Here is a 23,844-nt window from a genome sequence, read left to right on the forward strand (position 1 = left end):
TTTGCCAGAAATGTCCCCATATCCTCTGTCCTCCTGCTGGGGTCAGCCAGACAGGAATACATTGGAGATGGGCGTGAAATGAGCCAGGAGGTGGGTGTGATTGTATAGGGGCGTGGCCACAAGCCAATGAGCCAATCAGAGAACAGAGATCCCTGGGGCGGATCCTTTCCACTCTCACCGCTCCTGGTCCAGTTCTTCCAGCAAGCGGATGGTGGCCCGGCTCAGCTCCCCGAAACTGTCCTTGGATGGGCCAGAGCAGTGCACTGGGCTTCCCTCTGGAGTCCGGGAGGCAGGCTCCGGGCCCAGGGCTGGGGGCTGGAACTTTAGGTTGTAGAGGCTACTGATGTCAGTCTGAAGAGCTGAAAGGAGGGGCATCGCGGGCGAAGGTCAGCCACCTGCTCCTGCTGTGTCCCCGCGAGCCATGGGACAGTCCCCGACGCACTCACCTTTCAGCTGTTCTAGTACTTCCGTCTGCCCGGAAGACACCAGCACCCGCGCCTCCTGCTCCAGCTTGCCCTGAAGGTGTTTTAGAACTTCCTGCGGGCATGGTAGGGAATAGGGCTGTGGCCATCATGGCTGCCCCGGGGACCTCTCTCAGCCTCCCAAGACATCTTCAGTGCTTCTGAGCCACGCCCGTCACACAGACCCTCACCTTCATGCCTGAAGTCTCTGTCTCCAGCTTGGAGAGGTGGCTGGAATTATCCCTCAGCTCCTGTCTTAAGTGCGTGTTCTCCGCCTTCAAGGCCTCCACCTGCCGTACCAGCTGCTCGTACGATGCCATGGAACTGGTCATCTTCAATTCCTGCAGTGCCTGGGGCCAAGGAGGTCACAAGAGTGGGAGCTGGTGTCCCTTAGAAAGGCCAGAGTCTGAGCCCAGCCCTCTCGCCCACCCTAGGGCATGGTTGTCTGGTGTGAACCAGTCACCTGGCCAGCATCTGAGGCAGACAGACACAGAGACAGAGGAAAACTGAAGCTGGGAGTCCTTACAGGATTGTTCAGTGCAGACAAGTCTAATTGATAAGTGAGCATCATTTGTGGACACCTGCACTGACAGCCAGCCAGAGGGTCACACTGGAAGTCCAAGTCAGCAGGTGGATGGGCCACCTGGAGGCCATCAGGATCACAGACTGACACAGGAGAAGCTGACAGACAGACAGACAGACAGACAGACAGACAGACAGCAGACAGATGGGACTGATCCCCCAACAAAGCACAGACTGCCCAGGCTGGCAGACGCCTGGGGAGGATGGGTCATTAGCTCACCCAAAACACCGTGAAGGCCAAGGAGCCCCGACTAAGGAGCTATGGGCAGGAGAGAGACCCAAACTCACCATGGTCATCCCAGGGCTTTGAGTCCTAGGCCGGTCCCCCCGAAGCCCCATCCCCCCCTCCATTCACAAAAGGCTCTCCAGAGTCTGTTTGTGGCTCAGCAGCCTCTGGCCTGAACGCGGTGCCACCCGGCAGCTGGGCCACAGCCCAGCTCTTTGTGTTCCTGAATGTTCAGCCTCCTCCCTCTGTCCAGCTGGCCAGTGCCTCCTCCTTCAGCTTGGCTCTCCCTCCATAGCCACCCTGAACCCCCACAACCCCCTTCCGTCTTTGTTCCCTTCTATCTGTGAAAGCCCCCTCCCTCCGCCTTTGTCTGAGGCCCACCAATGGCGTCTCGTCTCTTCTCCTGCCTCCTCCTCCTCCTCCTTGGGAGCCCCCCTCTCCTTGCCATCCTTAAGGCTCCATCCCAAATCAACCACACCCACTCTGTTTAGGCGACACCTTCTCCTTTGCTCCCCCCACACCTGAACACACATGATATAGTACTAATTTCTCCTTTTCTGGAAAGCTCTGCCCACCCTGATGTCACCCAGGGCATGGGTGGAGGGGACCACCAAATGTCTTAGGGTCTCAGTCTCCCACCATCCCACCCTGCCTGGAGGACCGGCTGTGGCCTGGCCATGCCTCCAGCTTCTTCCTACAACAGAACTAAATCTCAGCTGTTCTTAGGAGAGAGAAACTTGGGTGTAGGGCTAGGGGTGTGGTAAGAGTGGGAAAGTAGGCCGTGTAATCAGAACCCAGACTCTTCCTACAGAGATGCTCAGAAGCCCAGGCACACACCTCCATCCCAGCACTCAGGAGGCAGAGGCAGGTGGTCTACAGAGTGAGTTCCAGGACAGCCAGGACTACACAGAGAAACCCTGTCTCGAAAAAACAAACAAACAAAAAAAGAATTCATGACTAGTTTAGGCTACATATTGAGTTCATAGTTAGCCTGAGTCACTTAAGACTCCATCTCAAAAGACCAAGCTAAAAGCAAACAAAACAGACCTGTTCTCTCCTTGTGTCTCTGCGTGTCCACTGAAGAGTGAAAGATCTACCCCTGACTGCCCCAAAGGGCCAATGGGAGTTTCCAAGCCAGAAATGACTTGACACAAATTCTACCCATGGATCGAGGCTCACATTTAATCGAAGGCAGCATGCCATGCCCAGCCAGGAGGGGGAGATGAGGCTCTGAGGAATTGTATAGTGCCCACCCATCAGGACGCTCGTGCTCCACACTTGATGGTTCCTCTCAATGTCGCTTATTATCCTGACCCCACAGGGCTACCAGCCCTCCAAGCTGAATCTACCCCACCCTCACCCTTGCACCAGGCCACCCCTCCAGTGTCCTCCTGCTTGCTACTGCGGAAGGCATAGTCCCCTGCAGAGGAAGCTACGAGGCTCACTGTTGGATTCCATCCTATGGTGTTCAGACGCCTCCCTTGGCTCCCCAGTGCCTGCTGGAAAAACCCTAGCACCCTACACGCACACGTCCTCAGGGTGCACGAGGCCACCTTTCCTGTGACCCCACACCCTACATAATACTACGGAAAGGAGTCCCACTTACCTCTAACCCCAAGGTGGCCACCTTGGCAGGGGACAGAGAGACAAGTAGTAACTGGATGCGGTTCTCCTGACTCAGAGGGGGAGGCACAGGTGTGGAGGGAGATAGACACCTGGGGGGCGCATCGCCGAACTGACATCCCAACACCCCAACCTTTACAGAGAGGTAAAGAAACAGACTAGAGGCACACAGCAACCCCCCGGGACACACTCCTCTCCACCCCTCACGTATCATCTATGCATCTGGGTGTTGGAGCCCATGAGTGTGTGTGTGTAGGACTAGCCGTAGTGACTCAGATGCCTGCCTCATCCGGACTCAGTTTCCCCTCAGCTCCTATTCTACATTTGAGCCAGTACTGACAGGGCGCGGCAGGTCGCGCCCCTGCCCTCCGCCCAGGGGAAGACGCACGCTTACTTGCATCTGGGCTAGCTGTGAGGCCCAGGGCCTCCTTCCTCCTCTTGGCTAGACCTGCAATCCAGACTTGGGGTGTCTAGGTCTCCGGGGATCTCAGCAGCACGAGCAAAGGGGGGGGGGTGTTCCGAAGGGACAAAGCCCGATCCGATCCTGGCCTGGCCAGGTGGTGCGGTGCTGCCGCTCCCGGCCCTGGGCGAGACCACCACGAGCAAGCGGGGGAGGATGCGGGATGCAGGTGCTTGGGCCAATGGCGGCGCGGGAAGACGAGCTGGTGCCATGGCAACAGCCAATAGCAATCCGGGGCGGGGACCCGTGGTGACCGCGGGGCGTCGGGCCTCCTTAGGGGCTGATGGGGTGGGGGCACTGGGATTGATAAACCCCTATCAAGGGAAAAGGGGTGCTTTGAAGCCAAAACCCCATGCAAAGAATCAAATTGGTAAATATTATGCCAAAATCTTGGGGGAAGGTTACTACTCAATCCACCACCAGGTGTGGAGATGTCAAGGCAGGAAGGACTTGGGACAAGCAAAGTCAGAGTACCCTGAGGTCCTCAATGACCTGGGACTTGGAAGGCTGGGAGATGGGCAGGCACTCTGGGGCCAGATTGACAATCGCATCTTTCACTGTCCCACCACCTGACAGCACCAGGACCTGTGACAATTCCTCCCCGTGTCTCTCTGTCCCCGTTTCTGTCTCACCCCAGGTCTCTATCTCTGACTTCCTGACGTCCAAAGGGTGCCCTTGGGCGCTAACCGCAGAGCCTGGGCTAGAAAGATGGCTCAGAAGTCTACAGTGTATATTACTCTTCCTGCAAACACAAGTTACGTTCCCAACATCCAGGTCCAGTGGCTGCCAGCTCCCGTGACTGCCCACACCTGTGTCATGTGTGAGTGTGTACACACACACACACACACACACACTGCCCAGGCCTGGTGTCTGACAGTCCCTCTGGCTGCCAGCTCCACTCACACAACGTAAGTGTGGTCAGTGCTGAGAGAGGTGGCTATATGGCCTACTGCGGCATTTTCCCATCTGGGGACACAGACAAACCATAGAACTTCTGCCCCTCTGTGGTGAAGGAATCTCGGGGGGTGCCAGGCAAGGCAGGGGAGCCCCTCACCCTCCAGTATTTCCAAGCAGGAACAGTTAGCAGGGACCCTAAGGGTCCTCCAGCTGGCTGAGCAGTGGTGGCCTCGCTGCTTGGGAGGAGGTGGTAGAGGGGCCCTTGCTGGAGGCGGGGAAGTGGGGAAGACTTTCTTCATGTCTGTCATCCCAGCACCGAGGCTGAGGCAGGAAGATTACTTGGCGTTTGAGGTCAGCCTGTGCTAAGGTGAGACCTCATCTCAAAAATAAAAGGGGTGCGGCGGTGGGGAAGAGACAGAAATCTTTAATAAATAAATAAATAAATAAATAAATAAATTTAAAAAATAAAAGGGGTGAAGCGGCCAGCTTGAATTGAAGTCCAGGCATGGAGGTGTCTGTGGAGCACTGGAGGGGGGTTCGTGGAATTCCCCCCAGGGCGAGCCATCAAGGCCGGGAGAGCTGGGAGGGTCCTCATAACTCAGCTCAGAGTTGAACAGGGTGGGGTGGAGTACAGAACACAGAGCCATTTCTGCCTCCACCTCCCTGGGTGACCTTGGTGTCCAGCCTGGCTTGTGGTCCTTTTATAGAATTAACTGTTCAGTTTCTCCAGAACACCACAGTGTGCCAAGTCCTCTCGGGCAAAGGCTGGGGGAAGGGAGACTTTACACTCCCACATGGAGACACTGAGGCTGTGCTAGGAAGGGCACTATCATACCCAAGCTGCAGCCAGGCCTCTGGAGGGGTTGGGCCTCCTCTTGCCTTCATGGAAGTCTATGGGGACCCCTAGACAGGAACATTCCTCACTCCTTCCTGTCCCGCCCTTGCTGAATGAACCTCTGATGGACTTGGACGCCATGTTACCAGGCACTCTAAAGTCCGAAGAGCTGGAATCCAACCCTCAGCCCCAGTCACCAAGAATCCAAGGCCTGACCTTCATGATGGGGGAGACCTTGCACCTAGTGCCCTGTGCCCAGGCTTCCCAGAGGGCTCAATGCACCCTAGGACCCCGATTTATGACACTGCAGAGGTCACTGGACCTCCAGAGTCTGACGGCTGTCCCCTTGGCATGCAGCCAGACTACATACACCCCCAAGTGGGCTCCCCTGGCTGTGGAGTAGGCACAGGGCAGCTACATGACCACAGCTACCCCTCATTTGAACAGGACTGTGCTGGGTGACAGAGGCAGCAGATGCTGGAGAGCACTGATGGCCCTCGGCTTCCCTGGGAGGGGGCAGGCTGCGGGCACAGCCACTTCCCAGACCCCCGGCGCATAAGCACTTCTGTGGCTCAGTCATATGACCTTGGCCAGCTTGATTGTGCCCCAGTTTCCCCTTCGTGGCAGAAGTGCAATCTTAGGAATGTCAGTCTGTGGACACTGAGCAGGTGGGCCCTAGCTCCGTAGTGTCTACGGGGAAACTGAGGCCTAGCAATGTGCAGGGCGTGGTCGGGCCCCGCATTCTGTGCTGGCTGGACCCTGAGCGCGATGTACCCCAGCTTCAGCCCTCTGTCTCCTAACCACTGGTCTCTAGAGGGGAGGAGGGAGAGGAGAGTGAGGGTCTCTAGCGCTGAGGGATGCTCCAAAAGGAGGTCTGCGCCTGCGCAGGACGGGGGAGGGGTCGCTGCAGCACAGGGGAGAGGAGCCCAGCCGCAAACACATGCTTAGGCGGTTTCCTTGGCAACTATCTCCAGAGCAACTATGAAAGACCCCCGACTCATCAAGCTGCCTTGCTCCAGCCTGGGTGTCTTCACGCTGACCCCAGGGGACGGCTGTTTGCAGTCAGGACCCCACCTGGCTGTACCCACCCACACCCTCGTCCCCGACCAGGACTCCCTGTACCCTACCTGGTCCCCGAAGAAAGCTGAGTGCAGGAGGCTTAGGAGCCCCAAGAGCCCCATGGAGCTGCGGCTGCTGGACAGCGCGGGCCCCGCCCTTGGCCGCAGGGATGGAGGCGGGAGGCAGGGAGTATTGCGCCTGCGCACAGAAGGGGGGCGGGGGTATCACTCCTAAGGGGAGGGGTGACCTGAGACTCTAAAGATGTGAGTGTAAATCAGGGACCCGCTTGCGAGCAGCGAAAAAGTGCATTGATGGGCCTGGAGGAGTCTAAGTATTAGAAACAGTCCAAGGGGTAGTAATGAAAAGAACCGAGATGTGGGGTGAGCTAGAAAGCGCCACCCTGTGGCTGGGACACCCTGCACCCGTGTGTGGACAAAGTCATTCAACATTTGCTGGGTGCCACTCTGAGAGCTGTGGGAGGGGCATGGAGGGACCGGCTGAATGGGGACACTGTCCGAGCTGCTGAGCCCGTCATGTGACATGTGACACGGAACACATACTGCAGCTTGACCCTGTAAAATGGACAAACAGGTCTGAACCCCCGGTCTGTCTACTTAGCAAAAACCGAGCTAAAAGTCCACTGGGTGGTGAAGGCAGAGGCAGGTGGATCGGGGAGTTCGAGGCCAGTCTGCTCTACACAGTTCCTGAATATTCAGGCTAGAGAAACCAACCGTCTCAATAAACAAAAAAGGTAAAAGTCAGGTGGTCAGATGTGGTACACTCGGGAGACCAAGATTGAGGTTTTGTTCCTTTGATCCAGGAGATCCCGAGTGACAGAGAGACCTGGCAGAGGGGCTGGCGCAGACAGAGAAATGGATATGTAAAGTAACGCTGTAAAGACGGGACTGGCCTCTGCCAGGAGCTGAACTGGGAGGCAGTCGAGGCAGCCTGCCTCCAAGGAGGAGGGGCCAGGCTTGGGATGCCCTTCTCCCACACACCCTGGTGTCCCTGCGAGCAGGTAGCTCATGCTGAGGACTCCAGGTGATCCCCAACTCTTCAGCCTTTGTGGGCACTCGCTCATTACAGCACGTGGGCAGCTAGAGTCTCCAGTAAGCTGAGATCACCTGGCTGGCCGCTAAGCCAGCAAGTGCATGCCTTTAACCAGCGCTCAGGAGTCCCTCCACTCACAGCGCCTGTCAGAATCCCATGGGCGGGGAGGCCCAGCCCCGGGGTGTAGGATCTGGTGGTGGCCCAGGACCCTGGAGGCTCCAGGGTCGAGCAGCCAGGCCGCCACTGGCCCTCTGCCACCTCCCACGCCGCTCTCCAGCCGACCCTGCTCTCCCGGCAGCACTCATCTCCGTTCCCGCCCACTCTCTTGTGGTCCCCGCTTCCCCACGCACCCCCAGCCATCCTGCTCACTCTGCAGCTTGTGCTGTGCCCAACAGGGCAGTCCTGAACGCTGGGCAGCTTAGACGAGCCCCGGAACCGGGGAGGACTATGTATGACGCCCCGCCCCCCAGAAGAAAGCGGACTCCGAGGACTGAAGATGAGTTTTTATTGGCCACAGCTACTTGAGGGGGATGAAGCGTGAGGAGTGGGTGGCACCGATGCCAGGCCGGCCGTGCTTCACAGGCTTGTAGGTGATGGAGAACTCGCCCAGGTAGTGGCCAATCATCTCCGGCTGCAGGTGAGCGGAGTGTGAGCGGCCGGGAGGGAGGAGCCGCCCCACCGCTGCCCCGCGCACCCCTCCCGCGCTCACCTTGATCTCCACCTGGTTGAAGGTCTTGCCGTTGTACACGCCCACCATGCTCCCCACCATCTCGGGCAGGATGATCATGTCCCGCAGGTGGGTCTTCACCACCTCGGGCTTCTCCATAGGCGGCGCCTCCTTCTTGGCCTTTCTCAGGCGCTTGAGCAGCGAGTGCTGCTTCCGCCGCAGGCCGCGGTTGAGGCGTCGCCTCTGCCTGGCGCTGTAGAGCTGCATCAGCTGCTCACTGCGGGGAGAAGGGCCGGGGCGGCTCAGGGCCGGCGCTGAGGACCTCCCGGGCGGGAGCTGGGGACCCTCCCCGGGCGCACACCCCACCACAGTGGACCCGAGCGTCGCCCCGGCTGCCGAAGGCACCGCGCCGCGCCGCTTACTAGGACATGTCCAGCAGCTGGTCCAGGTCCACGCCGCGGTAGGTGAACTTGCGGAAGGTCCGCTTCTTCTTCTGCTCCACTTCGGCCTGCATGAGCGCGAGTCGGGGTTAGCGGGCCCCGGAGACCCCGATCAGCACCCCTGAGGCCTGTGACCCCCGTCCCCGGGCGGATGGCGCCCGATACACCAGCGCGGAGAGCGCCGAGCCCGCGTACTCACCATCGTGGCGGCGACTCGGAAAAGGAAGCGATGGCTGCGTCTGCGCAGTTATCGCGAGCTCCGCCAGGAGGCCACGCCCCCAGCCGCACGCCCGCTTCCGCTTTCCGGAGACTCTCCGTCGCCCCCTGCTGTGTGGGGGGCAAAGCGCGCAGCCAGCCCGCGCCAGAGGGATGTGGTTCCATTTGGGGTTTTGTTTTGTTTGTAGTCTATCTGCCGCTCTTTTTTTGTTTTGTTTTGTTTTTGTTTTTTCGAGACAGGGTTTCTCTGTGGTTTTGGTTCCTGTCCTGGAACTAGCTCTTGTAGACCAGGCTGGTCTCGAACTCACAGAGATCCGCCTGCCTCTGCCTCCCGAGTGCTGGGATTAAAGGCGTGCGCCACCATCGCCCGGCTATCTGCCGCTCTTTTCTTTCTTTCCCTCTTTCTGTCTCTCACATGTACAAGTTCTCAAGGAGTCCCGGTGCTCACGGCAATCCTCCTGCTTCCTGCTTGACTTTGTATTTTCATTTATTTGTTTATCTTGCTTTTTCAAGGCAGGGTTTCTCTATGTATCCGCCTGCCTCTGTCTCCAGAATGCTGGGATTAAAGGTGTGCGCCCGGCTTTGTTTTCATTTGTGTGGTGTGTGTGAGAGACTGTGCTGGTCAGAGGACAAGGCAGAGGAACGAGTTCTCTTTCCACCACGTAAATCCCGAGACTTGACTTCAGGTCACCCAGTGGGCCATCTCCCCACCTACTTCTTTTCTGTCTCATGTAGCTCAGGCTGGCCTCAAAGCTGGTATGTATTGAGAATGACCTTTTGTTATGCCCAAATCCGCAGAGTCCCCCCAAAACCAACAAAGAGACCGAGTCCCGTATGTAAAAGCAAAGAGCCTTTATTTTATTTAACTTTGCAAACTCCGTCTCTCCATGTGTCCAGCGTATTGGAATAAACGGAGAGCCCCGAGCTCAGAGTAGGATTTTATAGTAAAGGTGAGGGCGAGGGGTTTCTGAGGTTCAGGACCCCTGATTAGCTGACATTTGTCTGGGGTGTCCTGTTGACTGTGTGCTGGCAGGTGGTCCTATCTACAGCGGTTGGAACATTAGGCTTTTCCTTTGAATGTTCTGCTCTTGGGTGGTGTTCAGGTAATCTGCTTCTGGTTCTTCCTGCGACCAGGTATTTATTGCTTCAGGGTAAACTACTGAGACTCAGGTCTACCTTCCTGCTGATCTATAGAACCCATCTTGGCACGTGTATACCAAGTTGCCTTGGGAAAGCTGCCCTCAGCCCTTCTGGTAGTCCTCTCCCCACCTCTAGAGTGGTCTGTGCCACCATGCCCAGCTACAAAAGGGAGGGCTGTTTTTAGTGTTGTCCCTCAGTCAGGCATGATGGCATGTGCCTTTAACGCCATCATACAGAAGGCAGACAGGACAGCCAGGGCTACAGAAAGACACCTTGTGGGGAGGGGGAACCCCCCTCACTCCATACTAGCAGCCTTCATACTCAGGATCCTCCTAGGCAGATGGAGACACTCTCAGGTGCATACTCTGCGTATTTGACAGAGGGCAGGACTCTGGCTTCTCTCACAACTCCCACATTTAAAGAAAACTTCCAAAGTAAAATACTGGCTTAGTGCACGGCCAGGACTGTTAGCAAAACAAAGGGAACTAGCCCTGGGGGGCGACCAATACCCTTTGTCCCACCTACTTAGTCCTGCAAGTTTGAAGGCAGTTGGGGGGGGGGTCTCTCAGTCAAACCCAGAATTAAAGGCGTGCACCACCACCGCCCAATCTGTGAAACCCTGTCTTAAGACAAATAAGCACAAACCTATTATCCCAGCACTCGACAGAGGCAGGTGGATCTCTGAGTTCTACCTCAGGCAGGGGAAATACCTTAGTGCTTAGGGCCCCTGTTAGGGCAACGTTCAGTGTGAGCTTGGAGGCTGCCTCCAACTCCTCCTGGGAGGTGGAGCCAGACTCCCCACAGCAAGTTGGCAAGCACAATTAGAAAAATCAGCCTCTTCTGGATTTGACTGAGAGACCCTGCCTAAAGCAGTTTTGGTGGCACACGCCTTTAATCCCAGCACTTGAGAGGCAGAAGCAGGTAGATCTCGAGTTCCAAGTCAGCCCGGTCTACAGAATGAGTTCCAAGAAACCACGTCACAAAAAAAAAAAAAAAAATCTACAATTAACATAAAAGGAGCAGGTAACTGTAGGAAACAAGAACAAAAACACTTGTGTAAAGAACAAGCAGGGAGCCGGGCACGCCTTTAATCCCAGCACTCGGGAGGCAGAGGCAGGCGGATCTCTGTGAGTTCGAGACCAGCCTGGTCTATAAGAGCTAGTTCCAGGACAGGCACCAAAAACTTCAGAGAAACCCTGCCTCTGAAGAAAAAAAGAACAAGCAGGGATGGGAGATGCCAGCCTGGGTACAGTGACAGTATGACAGGGGACCATGGTGTGGTTGTCATGGAGTCCATGGAAATGGGCCTGCACCCCAAGCCCTGCCTAACTACGCTGTGACAGGGTCTTTCCTGGGTATTTAATCACTTTATCTACAGGGTGTGTGTGCAGGGTGTGTGTGCACGCCTGTTAGTGCACAGGAATGCTGGCCCTGGGGCCACATCACCTGGAGCTGAAGACGCTGTACACACCTGCTGGCCAGAAGAGGGCACCAGATCTCATTACATATGGTTGTGATCTGCCATGTGGTTGCTGGGAATTGAACTCTGGACTTCTGGAAGAACAGCCAGTTCTCTTAACCACTGAGTCATCTCTCCAGCCTCCCCCTCCCCCCCTTCAGCCACAGACAGATTGTTATTTGAGACAGGGTTTCTCTGCGTAGCCCTGGCTGTCCTGGAACTCTCGCTCTGTAGATCTCGAACTTACAGATCCACCTGCCACTGCTGGTAGTCAAGGCCTGCACCAAGACCACCTGCCACTTAGCTTAATCTTTATCTTGTATGTGTGAGTGTTCTGTCGCATGGACATCTCCGCACCACCTGTGTGTGGTACCCACAGGACCCAAAAGGCACAAGATCCCCCCCCTGGAGGAAGTTACGGATGGTTGTGAGCTAACTATGTGCATGCTGAGGATTGAACCTGGGTCCCTCTACAAGAGGGACAACTGCTTTTAACTGAGGAACTTCTTTCTAGAACTCACAGGAATCCACCTGTCCCTGCTGGGATTAAAGGTGTGTACCACCACTGCCCAGCCCCAAGGAACCTCCTATATAGCACTATCTAGTTCCTTTGAGACAGGGTCTCACACAGTGTGGACCAGGTTGGCTTTGAATGGAATTCAGACATCTGCCTGCCTCTGCCTCCCAGGTGCTGGGATTAAAGGCGTGCACCACCGCCACCCGGCTTCATTTTTTTTAAATAATTTATATTATTATGTATACAATATTCTGTCTGTGCGTGTATGCCTGCAGGCCAGAAGAGGGCACCAGACCTCATTACAGATGGTTGTGAGCCACCATGTGGTTGCTGGGAATTGAACTCAGGACCTTTGGAAGAGCAGGCAATGCTCTTAACCTCTGAGCCATCTCTCCAGCCCCCCCCCCCCCCCCCCACCCAACTTTTTTTTTTTAAAAGGTGTACTTAAGGGTAGAGATAGCCCAGCGGATAGCACCTGGTGCACTTCTAGAGGACCTGGGTTCAATTCTCACCACTCACACGGAGGCTCTCAGCCGTCTCTAACTCCAATCCCAGGCCACTGTGGGACTGTATGCACTGTATGCAGAGGGCAGACTGACACCCACACACATTAAGGGTAGATAAACTTAGGGCCAGTAAAAAGGTTCAAAGAGTAATGCACTTCTCACAGATGAAGAACCCAGCGAGCTCTGACATGCCCTCTGACCTCCACAAGCACACCTTGGTACAAGCCCCTCCCCACACCAAAATAAATTGTGGTGGATGTCACATCAAGGCCAAAAATGGGACTCCAAGTAACCAACCCTGTCTCCTGCATTCTGCGCTTACCTTTAATGGGGCAGGTCCTGCCAACTGGTACTCACAGGCCCTCCAAAGTGCACAGAGGACAGAGGGAAACAAGCCAGAGTTACAGACACAGCAGACACCATTCAAGTTCTGATCCAAACACGCTGCTTTATTCAAACTGGGTCAAACTGGTCAATGGGAACCTGAGCCCGGCTGAGGGACCTCCAGCAAGGCCATGCCTGCCACCGTGTGGGGCTCAGGCCACCTGTGACGTCAGCACTGCCACCTGGGCCAGGAGCCCCGTGGCACCTACAGCCACACAAGCCGCTCAAAGCAAGGAATGAACAAAAAACCAAATGCACGCAGTAGTCTATGCCCGTGCCCCAGCCCGCGCCGGCGGGAGCTAGGGCCCCCACTTCCCACACCCGAACTCTGCTTTAAATTAAAAAATAAGCCAGTATACATCGTAGAAAATTTCTCTTAAAAATCTCACAATTTGTAAATGTATATTTTTTCTTTAACATAAAAGTTTACAATATACGGTAAAACAAAAGGCTCAGGAAAATAATCTCAAAAAGGAAAAAAGAAAGAAAAAAAAGAAAAAGAAACCTGAAATTCTGAATTAAAGCTGAAGGCGTTTTTTAAACCCTGTTGTTGAACCAGTGACGTGTTTTTATTGTGCTGATGGGTCAGAGAAAAGAAATATATTTAAAACCTCAGTCCAGATGCGGCCTTTGCAGCTCCCCCTCCCCCCCCAGGTCGAGTGGTCGTTTATTTTGCTCCGAGTGTGTGATTGTCACGAGTTCACCAGTTCTGGATCCTGCACTAGCGCCGGTAGGGGTGGAAGCCCTGCACGTTGTGGTTCTGCCCGCGTCCGAAGCCGCTGCCACCAGCAGGGGGACCCCCTGAGCCTGGCACCGAGGGGCCCCCATAGGAGGGTGGCTGCTGGCTGGGATCCGAGAAGCCCTGGCCGAAGCCACTCAAGTCCTGCCCGTAACCTGCTGGGAGAGAGGCTGCTTAGCCTAGGATCAGGGGACAGAGACCCACCCCATGCTTCTTCCAGAGCATCCATCCCTGTCTCAAGGAGAGGGGGGCTGGATGTTCAATCCTGGGGTCTGAGGGTGGCCTATCACCCAGTCCCGATGCACCCCACACGTTAAGTCAGAACTGGGGCACTCAAAGAATGCTCAGGCCCTCTCCCCAGGCGATGGTGGGGCCACCTCCCAGTACTCGGGAGGCAGGCGGATCTCTGTGAGTGTGAGGCCACCCTGGTCTACAAGAGCTAGATCCAGGACAGGCTCCAAAGCTACAGAGAAACCCTGTCTCAAAAGACCCCCCCCCAAAAAAAAAAAAAAAAAGAAAAAGAATTAGGCCCACAGAGCAGACGCAACCTGAACTGACAGTGTGTCAGAACCAGGACAGCGCAGTTTTGGGGTCCAGCCTACCCTCCCAAGAACACTTTAAGCCAAGCTCCTGGCTCAATGGGAATGACACCATTTCCTGCCTGCCTGGCCAGTGTGCAAAGCCACCTACATGCAGGCCACTCCATCCAGGGCAGCAGCAAGCAGGACCCAGGCACCACTGGCTCTGGCCTGTGGATGGTTGACCTTAAATGCCCAGAGACAGGGGAAGTAGGAGGAAGGCCACACCTCCCCCACAACAAGCAAGTGAAAGCAACCTGGAGACCTGGCTCAGAGCTCAGCTTGCAGGCACAGCCCAGGGCCACAGCACAGCAGCACTCGCTCCAGGGGTCAGCTGTGTGACCCAAGCAGGCCAGAGCAGGGATGGAAAGATCTGGACAGGAGCAGGGGCACAGTCCACGCTGTAACCAACTCCAGTTTTCAGAGAGGATGCCTCTTTCTGGCCTCACGAGGTACATATAAACTCACCCAAACACACAGCAAATAAAATAATTCTTAAAGGGCTGGAGAGATGGCTCAGAGGTTAAGAGAACTGGCTTCACTTCCAAAGGTCCTGAGTTCAATTCCCAGCAACCACATAGTGGCTCACAACCATCTGTATTGAAATATTCTGCCCTCTTCTGGCCTGCAGGGACATATGCAGGCAGACCACTGTATACTTAATAAATAAATCTTTAAAAAAAAAAAAAAGAAAGAAAATAATTCTTAAAAAGAAAATTTCCTTCTATAAAAACAGGAGCAGAGGTATATACTTTCAATTCCAGCTCTTGGGAGGTGTCTCTGAGTTTAAGGCCAGCCAGGCTACTTAGTTGAGACGCGACTCAAAAACAAAACAAAACCACCAAACAAAAAACAAAAACAGCCCACGAACCTGGGTGTGGTTGAGTTCAAGGCCAACCTGTGCTAGTAGGGTAAAAGGGAAACTCTTATCACAAACAAACAAACAAACAAAAAAAAAAAAAAAACAAGGGAGGGCAATACCGTTGTGAGGTGTTTGCTGCCAGAGCTCCATTCCTTAACACATGACAAGAGAACCAACTCCAAGGTAGCCCTACTGCCCACACATGCCATGGTACATGCATGCACACATAACACAAAGCTAAGTCTGAGGCTGTCACTCCAAGGAACACATGCCTAGCCTGTGTAAGAGTGTGGATTCGAACCCAGGACAGAAGCCCACTTGTGTACAGCACAGAAGCCTGGTGAGAAGGGGGCACCTATACTGGGGTGAGACAGGCTGAAGCAGGACAAAGCCACCTTCCACAGGAACCTGAGTCACCCACCAGAAGGTCCCAGTGCCACAAGAAGCTGACATTGCAGAAACTGGCCACTCCCTGCCATTGCTGGGTCACTCATCCCACCTGACCAAGGCAAGGCTGGCTCTGGCGCTGGGCCCATAGACGCACACACGGCACTCAAGTGAGGCCACCCCAACTGCCCACACACCAGAGACTGCTTTGGTGACTGCACCAAAGAGGCTCTTCCAGAAGACAGCTACAGAAGGTAGAGCCCAGGGTAATCCTGACCAAGGCAGGGCTCAACAGGACTTCCGGGAGCCCATAGCCCCACAGAGATATAAAATGGAGTACAGCATCCCAGAATCCAGTCTGGTGACCTCTCCTGCTCCTGCCCATCCTGGGAGCGGCCAGCCACACCCACTTACCATACTGACCATAGGGGAAGTCCGGCTGGGCTGTTGGGGGTTTGCTCATGTCAGGGGCTGCCTGAGACGGAGGTGGCGGGAAAGCCAGTGGGGCAGCTCCTGGGGTAGCAGGTGGAGGAGGGACCCCTGGAGGGGCGAACTGATCAGGAGGTGGGGGCGGAGGCCCATAGCCAAAACCTGTAGGGATCGGAGAGAAAGGCACGAACAGCTGGAACAGCTGCAGACCTGAGTACGGGTCCGAGTGGCCACCAAGAACACTAGCAGACATCTCAGCAGGGCAGACTGAGACTAGAGCACCAGGCTAGACTGTACGCAGGCAGGATGCTAGAGCTAGCCATCACCAGAGCCAGGGTGCAGCTCCTTGCTGAATGCCTGCCTAGCTCCAAGAGGTCCCAGCCTCCACCCCAGCACCACAAAGAAAACAACTGCTGGGATCACGCCATCAGTCTGCTCAGGAGGTAGGCCTGAGCTGGCTCCATCTTCCAGGTCCAGGCCAGGCTGGACAGGCAAGCTGGCCCCAGGCCAACTGTTCTGCCTGGGGCAATGTGGGCTGCTGGTCTCATTAGTAAATGCCCAATGGGAATAACAGGGATGGCCTGGGTCAGCTCCTTTCCAGAGTTCTACTACACACTGACTGCCCGGTCCCTACACACCACTGGCCCAAGCCTGCATGCAAGAAACTTCCCATGAACTCAGCCAGCCGTGGGAGACGAATGCAGAGTGTGGCCACTCTACCCAGCAGGATGAGGTGACAGCTGGCATGTTGGGGTAGCACTCACTGAATTGTGGCGGGGCGCCATAGCCCTGTGGGAAGCCCTGTGGTGGGGGGAAGCCTCCAGGCGGTGTAGATACAATGTAGGATGTGAAGGGTGGGGGCGGGGGCGGGGCTCCTCTGCCCGCAGGGGGTGGGCCGTAGCCACCTGCAAAACAGAGTGGGTAAGGATAGGCCAGGTGGGCCGTCTGGCACAGTCCAGATCCATAGTCTCCTCCCAGCACTAGTCCCCAGTGCACACACAGTGACAATTCTACGGTGTGCACCTGACCCCTTACACTTGACTCACCAATGGCCTGTCCTGCTGGCACCCACATTCCTAGACAGAAAACAAAAAAGAAGGCGTCAGTTGCCAAAGCAACTTCTCTTGGTGCTGCCCAGAAACGCCTAGGCATATGCACAAGTTTGTCCAGAGTGAGAAAGGAGGGAAGTCCATCCATGGCTGGGGTGTTGACCCAATAAGAAAGGAGCAGGAGCCAAACACTAGGTTCACGGTTCTCCGCTTACAGCCCATTACCATGCCTGCTCTGCCAGGGTAGCCCTGTGCCTCAAAAATGTCAGCCAGAGCAAATTCTTCCAAAAAAGTTACTCTTCTAAGAACAACAAGGAAAATACCATAGATGGAGTCCCTTGGTGTTCAGCACTCAGACACAGTGATCCAATCCTGGCAACACCAGCTAGAGTCTTCCAGATGAAGGCCTCCCCACACCACTGCCAATGGGCACTGGCCAGGCACTGGGAGGCTGCACACACTTAGCAGTAGAGGGAATGAACCACCTGCAGGCCCTCATGAGAGAACACAGGGTGGCCAGGGGCCTGCATCACCCACACAGAGGTTTGGTGGGATGGTTGGTGGATGCCTGTCTTCCTGGCCCTTTAAGACTGAGGCAGGAAGGCTGGAAAGTTCACAAAGGAAATTGCCCCGCTGGCTATGGTGAGCAGTAAGCAACAATTTAGCCTGTGACTTGAGTTCACTTCTATCACCAAGGGGAAAAAAGTTTCATGTTCTACCTAGGTCAAATAGGAAAATTCTAGAAAATAGAGGGGCCCTCTGTACACTTGGGTACCCCAGGCAGCTACTGCCAGGCTCCTGTGTTTATTGCAGCTAGGAACTAGGCAGAAGTAGTGACACACTTGGCCAAAATGACGCCCCATGGCCCTCAAAGGACAACTCAACAACCATCTCATGTGCCTACCAGCCCTCGAGCCTTCCTGTAGCCTGAGCTCGTGGGCAGCAGCTTCCACGGTGGGGCTAGTCCCACCACTATGGGACAGGGAGGCAGCCACCACTTCCAGGATGCCCTAGTAGGGACAAAACCAGGTCTGTGTCTCAGTGGAGTCCCAGCCTTACCTTGTGGGCCATAACCTTGCTGCCATGTGGGGGGGGGCTGTCCTGCCCAGCCGTTGGCTGCACTGGGTGCCACGCGGCTGCCCCACTGGCTGGCTCCTGGCTGTCCTGGTGCTTGGTTTTTGCTGTCCCGAGGTTCAGCTCGTTTAACCTCCACCTAAATAAATCAAGTACACTTTAGGGAGAAGTCACAGCGGTACCCCTGCCCTTCAGACACCCATGGTGACTTATGACTACACTTAACACCTTACGACTTAAAGTGAGTACTTAATATAAAGCTTACTTAGGCCAGTAGGTTTCTTTCTTTAAAAAAAAGGAAAAAAAAGAAAAAAAAAAAGAAAAAGTTTGCTCTTTAATTTCTTTGTATAAAAAATGTTTCTCAGGTACAGCGGATGCATCTGGAAGATGCCCTGTGCCCCCCACTGCAAGCAGCAGGAGACCAAGAACCCTTGGGAGACAGCCAAGGAGGGGCACTGAGGGGTACCCCGCTTACAACAGGCGTTCTCCTTCCACCCGCCGCCCCCCTTGCATACCTGAGAAACACGCTGGCTTTGATTCAATTATTTAAAATGTCTAGTGGAAGATAAAGACTTACCTTCCCCAGGCTAATGCTTAAAGAATCTCAGTTAACTCAGAGGAATGTCAGAGGGGATGGATGTAAGAGCCTTACGGTACAGCTAACAAAAAGTCAACAAACATGCAATAAAATGGACATAGGGATCAGTAAGCAACCTTCATACTGTGTTTGGCAGCAGCCCAGTCCTGGCTCAGCAGGGAGAGCAGATAGGGACCCTAGCAGAAGCTGGTGTCTGACCTACTTAGCCAGGCTGCAAGGGGACCTCACTCCCTTCTGAGGGCTCACTGATGACTCAACAGCCCTACCCAGGCTGCCTGTCACCAGGGCTAGGCCCAGAGGCTCTGGTAGGGTCCTAGGGCAGGAAGGAACACTCAGCACAGCCCCACCCTCACCCCCTCCAGCACCCAAAGGTGGTCCCAGTGGTGGGAACTTGGTGGGCAGCAGATGCCGTAAGCTGAGGCAGTGAGAGCAGGATCAGAGCTCGGAGTTAACGAGCCCCTGCAGCCCCCGGGGACTTGTCCCGCTTACAGAGCAGTGTGTGTCCAAGACTGGAGGAACTTGGGCTGCATCTGCTCAGTCTGGAGTTTAAACACCATGCAGGCCCAGGTCCAGGCACCTGGAGTCTGCCAGGGGCTGCAGCGACCAGTAAAGGTCAGCTGGGGTCTTTAAGGGAAGGGACCTGGGGGTAGGGTGGCACTGCACAGTCCTCTCTAAACTGCAACTGTCCCGGGACCCTCGACCACAGTCACACAGACAGCCCCTCGAACTGCTGGCAGCCACTCTGCCCTCCAGGCTGCATGCTGGGGTGTCAGAACAGGGCTGTCCCATCTCATCAGTGTCTATCCAGGATAAACAGAGCCTGTAGGCCACAACCTGGGCTGCTGCACGGTCCCAGAACAAGAGATGTCCCTGTCCCTCTGTCCTTGGTTCTAGCACAGGCAGCCACAGGAGTGGCAGGTAGATCTAGTTTCAGAACTAGGGCCAGACATAGCCAGGGCAATCATGCATGCTAAGGTGGCTAGAGTAGCCTTCATGAGGGCTGGACGAAACCCTGAGCATGCGGCTAGAGAGATCCGAGGCCTGGGGTCTCGGGAGGCCCTGGGCCCGCCCTGCCCACTCTGGCAGCAACACAGTATGAAGATGGAGCACCAAAGGTCACTTGACTGCACGTGGTTAAGTGCTATCAGAGCATGTGGCTGGTCCCGGAGTTTCACAGTAAGTGACCCGATAGAAAACCAATCCTTCAGGATGTTTCAGTACGCTCAGTTTGGAGCTGGACCTCGGCCTGTGGAGGTCCCTGCTCATCACATTAAGGTCACTGTTACACAAGGGGCTGGGCCACATCTGAAGGAGTGGTCATGGAAACCGAGCCTGAGGCAACACTAGGGTCTCACTGAAGGTGGCCCACCTCCCAGGGCCCCACCCTCTATCCCATCCCCCCCCATCCAGGGGCAGTGCCCCACAGATGTCCTGCTGGGGAGTACCCACTTTCCAGTGAAACCCCTCATTGCCTAAGGCTTGGCTTGGTCTTAAGGTAAAATAAAACTACAACTACACACTTTTTTGCCCATGATGTCGTGAAAATGCATGTTGACAGCCTGGTCCACTGATTGTTCGTCCTCGAAAGTAATAAATCCAAAACCTAGCCAACGACGAAGAGTGAATCAAGGTAGCAGGGCGTGTGACACAAAACAGGATGATGAACAGTATCAGGGCGGCCGCGGGGTCGAACTGGGTTTCAGACAAAGCCTGTGTGCAGAGGGGCCATGGCCCACATGGGACTGGGGACAATGGGTGACATTCACCCTTCTCCGGGCTGAGTGTGGCCACGGGAATCGGGGTGCCTGGGAGGCAATGGGGGACATGTGGTGTGCTCTGGTTTTTCTGAAACCCAGCTTCTCCCCCGGGGTTTGCAATTGGCTTCGCAGCTAGTGCTCACAGCAGCCCCCGCTGTTCTAGGCGGTACCGAGTGCAGTTCCTATAGCGCCTCGCCAGGCTTACCCAACACTGTTGGCTAAGCCGCGGAGTCCTGTGTCTAACAGTCCTACTCCTCTACGCACATATGATATAGGTAAATACAGGTAATACACAAAGATACAGGCCACAACGGGTTCCAGCAGGTCAAATTCTGCTGTCAGCAGCAACAGCAAGAGGCATGGTGTCATTAAAAAAAAAAAAAAAAGGAAAAAAAGAAAAAAAGAAAAAAAAAGAAAAAGAAAAAAATTTCAAAGGAAAAAAAATTTAGCATTTCCCAAACACAAGAAAGTGGCAGTATAAACGAAGTTTGGTTGGTCTGGGCAAGCGCGGTCACCCGGCTAGGGGCAGGAAGGACAGGGCCTTTGGTTCTAGCATCTCATGCGGCGCTCAGGCCCAGAGACCTCGGGGAACAAAGGGTGTAGGAGGCTCAAGACAGAAGTGCCAAAGGCTCCAAGAGAACTTCACAGCAGAGGCAGAAGGTTGAGTGACTAGGGACCCTGGGCAGGACAGGGAGCTGGGAAGGAGTGGCTTGGGACAGAACCACAACTGATCAGATGGGACACTGCAGCTCAAACAGGGAAACAGCCCTATGTGGACATGGGGGGAAAGAGATGGAGACAGGAAAATGGGGCTGAGGGACAGAGGTGACATGGGAGAGGAGGGCAGATGGGGCTAGGGGCTCCTGCTGTCCTACACAGACGGTATCAGGGCACGAGAGAAGCCAGATGGAACGGTAAAGGTAGAGTTTATAGGAGCTGGAGGCTGAAGAGATGAGACCAGGGACAGAGGACAGAGGAGAGTAAAGGAGACTACAGACAGGGTTCTTGGGGACCAAGAGATCTGCAGGGACAAGACAGCCTGCTATCTGAAGTCAGCAGACACGGAACAGGAAGGAAGAGGAACACTGAGACCCACCAAGATCCTGGAGGAGCCAGCAAAGCCAAGAAAGAGAAGAGGTGCTATAGGGCCCTGCTAACCCAACCACTTCTATCTGCCACCCACTGGGACACTTCCAAGCCCCCAGGGACATAGGCCCACATGCCAGCCCCAAAGCTCTTGGCCCAGCTCCTGCTGCCCCTCCAGCACAGGCCAGCAACACTAGCTGGGTCTGGCCAGGCCAGGTGAGGGTGGCAGGAGGGCGGCGGCAGCTGTGCCAGCCATGGGCGGGAGCGCCTAGGAGCTGCCCTTAGAGTCCCGCACACCGAGGCTTCACAAAGTCAGAGGAGGCATTTGGAACACAACATAGTGATGAAGACATTTGAAAAGTTGACATTCTCTCAAACGGCGGGAGTGTCTGAAGCCACCGGGCTGGCTGGGTCCAGGCACAGTGCAAGAGGCCGTGGGTCGTGGGGGAGAAGCCGGGACAGGCTGTCTACAACGCTGTGTCAGAGGCAGCAGCGGGACAAACACACTGAAACTTCGTTTACACCCCACGGGAGCAAAGCCGCTCCGTCCTCTGACTGCGGGCGGGCCTGTACCTGTGTGACTTAACTTAGCACCTGGAGAGAGATCTAGAGAGACATCGTTAATCACAGACAATCACAGAGAGAGGAGACAGCTTACTTAACGGTACCGTATTCTATGATACTACGTACGTCATTAAGCATGTATGTCTACCGTAAATTAAGACTAAGACTTAACAGCTAAACCACACGAGTGAGCAGTGCGTCCTGGACGAGTGGAGGAGGCTCAAATGGCAAACTATGCTCCCGAGTGGTGGCGCCATGGGCGCCTTTGCTGAGGGGACAGGTGAATGGAGACTGTGAGCCGAGGGAGGGACATACAATACAAGGCAGCGAGGGCTGGGGGAGGTGGAGGTCCTGCACCGTGGAGCACTATGGCCCAAAATGGACACTGAACCAAAAATGTGGGGGACAAACAGCCACAAAAACAAAAAAAGAGCTGGAGAGCGAGGGTGTCACCTGCTCCCTGGCCAGCATGGAGTGAGTGCAGGCAGTGAGGGCAGGAGTCTAGGGGTGTTGCTTAGCCTGGCTAGAGCTAGGCAGTGCTCAGTCAGACGCGGGCAGCGAGAACAAATGAGGGCTTAGAAGCCCGTGTTCTGAGCCCTTTAAAATCAGACGGTGTGTTGGTATTCATGCGAGGTGGTCAGAACATCCATCCCACAGGGAGGCGGGGACAGAGTGTGATATGAATGGGAAGCATGGATCTGTCTGGCATGTGGCCCAATGGCACTGGCTGTGTAGCATCCGACCCTGGCCTGTCTAGGGCGAGATAGTTTGCCATCTGAGGGGAGGACATGGGTCAGGATGAACGGGTTCAGTCCTTACCTCGAGGTCGCTGCTTCTCTGCATCATAGATCATGACTACCTCGGTGACCTGCGGACAAAGGGTGGATGATGCAGGCACCAGAGCTATTCAGCCCCAGTTCCAGGAGGTCCCAGGGCACCAGGCAAATGAGAGGCAGCTGTGATCCTGGTTGCATAGCCCAGGAGGGACGAGGTCTGGGAGACACCAGGCAGTCTTCCTATGCCATGCCCTGCCCTGCCTGATGGACACACACCACCCCAGAGTAATAAGCATTCCCAGGGTCCCCAGGTTGCTGTCATGCCTGCCTGATCACACCTCCATACAATGCCTAGCAGCTCAGGCTCCTGCAGTCTTATCTGCCCCACAGAGCAGCTCAAGAACCCAGAGGGAGCAGAGGAAAGGCCACACAAGGAGCTCCAGGCTCTCTGGCAGAGCTCAAGTGGAATAGTGCCGCCAGGAGGCCAGTGGTTTCCACATCAGAACCCTATGTGGGCACAAGTCCACGTGTCCAGGGGATCTGGTCTCACTAGGGTCAGCTGCCTGACCCCCACAGGCAGCACGTCTCCTAGCCACAGCTAGCTCCCCACTGCCCAGGGCAACACTGATGGGGAGAAGTAAGGGTGGAGGCATGGCAAGGGAGGTGCCCAGGATGGCCAGAGCAGCGCACAGAGCTCACCACTCCGAACTTCTTGAAGTACTCCCTGAGCTCCGTCTCACCGCAGTTGTGGGGAATGCCCCCCACAAAGATCTTGTTGGATTTGCTGCTGTCGCTCCTGGGTCCTTTCTGCTGTCGAGGAGGAGGAGGGTCAGTGACTTTTGGTGGCCCGCTCCCCCACGGCTTAGCTACCACAAAACCCTTTCCATAGTTTTGTAGGTTTTTTTTTTTTTTTTTTTTTTTTTTTTGTCTTTTTCTCTGTAGCCCCAGCTGTCCTGGAACTTGCTTTATAGACCAGCCTGGCCTCAAACTCACTAAGATCCACCTGCTTCTACCTCCCAAGTGCAAGTGCTGGGATTAAAAGTGTACACCACCACCGCCTAGCTTGTTGTTCTTTTTGAGATGGTCTCACTATGTAACACAGGCTGGCCTTCAACTCATGGTAGTCCTGTTGCCTTGGGCTGTCCACTGCTGGGACACCAGACGCAGATCATTTGCTCTGTCCCTTGCACAGCTTTTACTTGTTATTATGGAGACAGTCTCACCATGCAGTCCTGGTCTACCTGAAACTCAATATGTAGAATGTACAACAGGCTGACTGTAAAGTCAAGAGGTCCACCTGCCTCTGCTTCCCAATAATACTAAGATTAAAAGTATATACCTCTCTATAAGAGCTAGTTCTAGGACAGGCTCCTCCAAAGCTACACAGAAACCCTGTCTTAAAAAAAAAAAAAAAAAAAAAAAA

At 55.0% G+C, this 23,844-nt stretch overlaps 3 protein-coding genes across 8 annotated transcripts in view; all 3 read right to left on the bottom strand.

The window, feature by feature from the left end:
• Apc2 (APC regulator of WNT signaling pathway 2) overlaps positions 1 to 6,273 on the bottom strand; it is a 24,776-nt gene extending 18,503 nt beyond the window's left edge. The window contains exons 1-4 of the mRNA XM_050123397.1: positions 6,212 to 6,273; positions 653 to 811; positions 447 to 537; positions 179 to 359 (exon numbers count right to left, since the gene is read on the bottom strand). Coding sequence (XP_049979354.1) covers positions 179 to 359; positions 447 to 537; positions 653 to 811; positions 6,212 to 6,265 — 485 coding nt within the window. The 5' untranslated portion in view covers positions 6,266 to 6,273. The remainder of the gene's footprint in view (positions 1 to 178; positions 360 to 446; positions 538 to 652; positions 812 to 6,211) is intronic.
• A 1,408-nt stretch (positions 6,274 to 7,681) lies between these two features.
• Positions 7,682 to 8,555, bottom strand: Rps15 (ribosomal protein S15). The gene is made up of 4 exons (XM_050123432.1): positions 8,500 to 8,555; positions 8,283 to 8,368; positions 7,903 to 8,137; positions 7,682 to 7,824 (listed from the first exon to the last, which is right to left on the bottom strand). Exons 1-4 carry the CDS (start codon positions 8,500 to 8,502, stop codon positions 7,711 to 7,713), a joined length of 438 nt encoding a protein of 145 aa, XP_049979389.1. The 5' UTR covers positions 8,503 to 8,555; the 3' UTR covers positions 7,682 to 7,710.
• A 4,005-nt stretch (positions 8,556 to 12,560) lies between these two features.
• Dazap1 (DAZ associated protein 1) overlaps positions 12,561 to 23,844 on the bottom strand; it is a 22,626-nt gene continuing 11,342 nt past the window's right edge. Inside the window, exons 5-12 of one of the 6 annotated variants that reach the window (XM_050123427.1) lie at positions 23,121 to 23,228; positions 22,465 to 22,513; positions 19,759 to 19,841; positions 17,626 to 17,779; positions 16,564 to 16,593; positions 16,282 to 16,422; positions 15,503 to 15,679; positions 12,561 to 13,416 (exon numbers count right to left, since the gene is read on the bottom strand). In XM_050123427.1, the coding sequence (XP_049979384.1) occupies positions 13,244 to 13,416; positions 15,503 to 15,679; positions 16,282 to 16,422; positions 16,564 to 16,593; positions 17,626 to 17,779; positions 19,759 to 19,841; positions 22,465 to 22,513; positions 23,121 to 23,228 (915 nt within the window). In that variant the 3' untranslated portion in view covers positions 12,561 to 13,243. Of the gene's footprint in view, positions 13,420 to 15,502; positions 15,680 to 16,281; positions 16,423 to 16,563; positions 16,594 to 17,625; positions 17,780 to 19,758; positions 19,842 to 22,464; positions 22,514 to 23,120; positions 23,232 to 23,844 lie in introns of all 6 variants that reach the window. The other 5 variants (XM_050123423.1, XM_050123426.1, XM_050123422.1 and 2 more) reach the window with 5 other exon arrangements.

The sequence above is a fragment of the Alexandromys fortis genome, unplaced genomic scaffold (genome assembly GCF_014885135.2).
Source record: "Alexandromys fortis isolate MF-2015 unplaced genomic scaffold, M_Fortis_MF-2015_v1.1 scaffold_221, whole genome shotgun sequence".
NCBI classification, from domain to species: Eukaryota; Metazoa; Chordata; class Mammalia; order Rodentia; family Cricetidae; genus Alexandromys; species Alexandromys fortis.

Bases quoted from the DNA above. Each gene is read 5' to 3' on its own strand.
- Rps15 (XM_050123432.1), bottom strand. The intron at 8,138-8,282 runs GTAAGCGGCGCG...TTCTCCCCGCAG, and splicing joins CAGCTGCTGGACATGTCCTA to TGAGCAGCTGATGCAGCTCT. The intron at 7,825-7,902 runs GTGAGCGCGGGA...GCTCACCTGCAG, and splicing joins TCAACCAGGTGGAGATCAAG to CCGGAGATGATTGGCCACTA.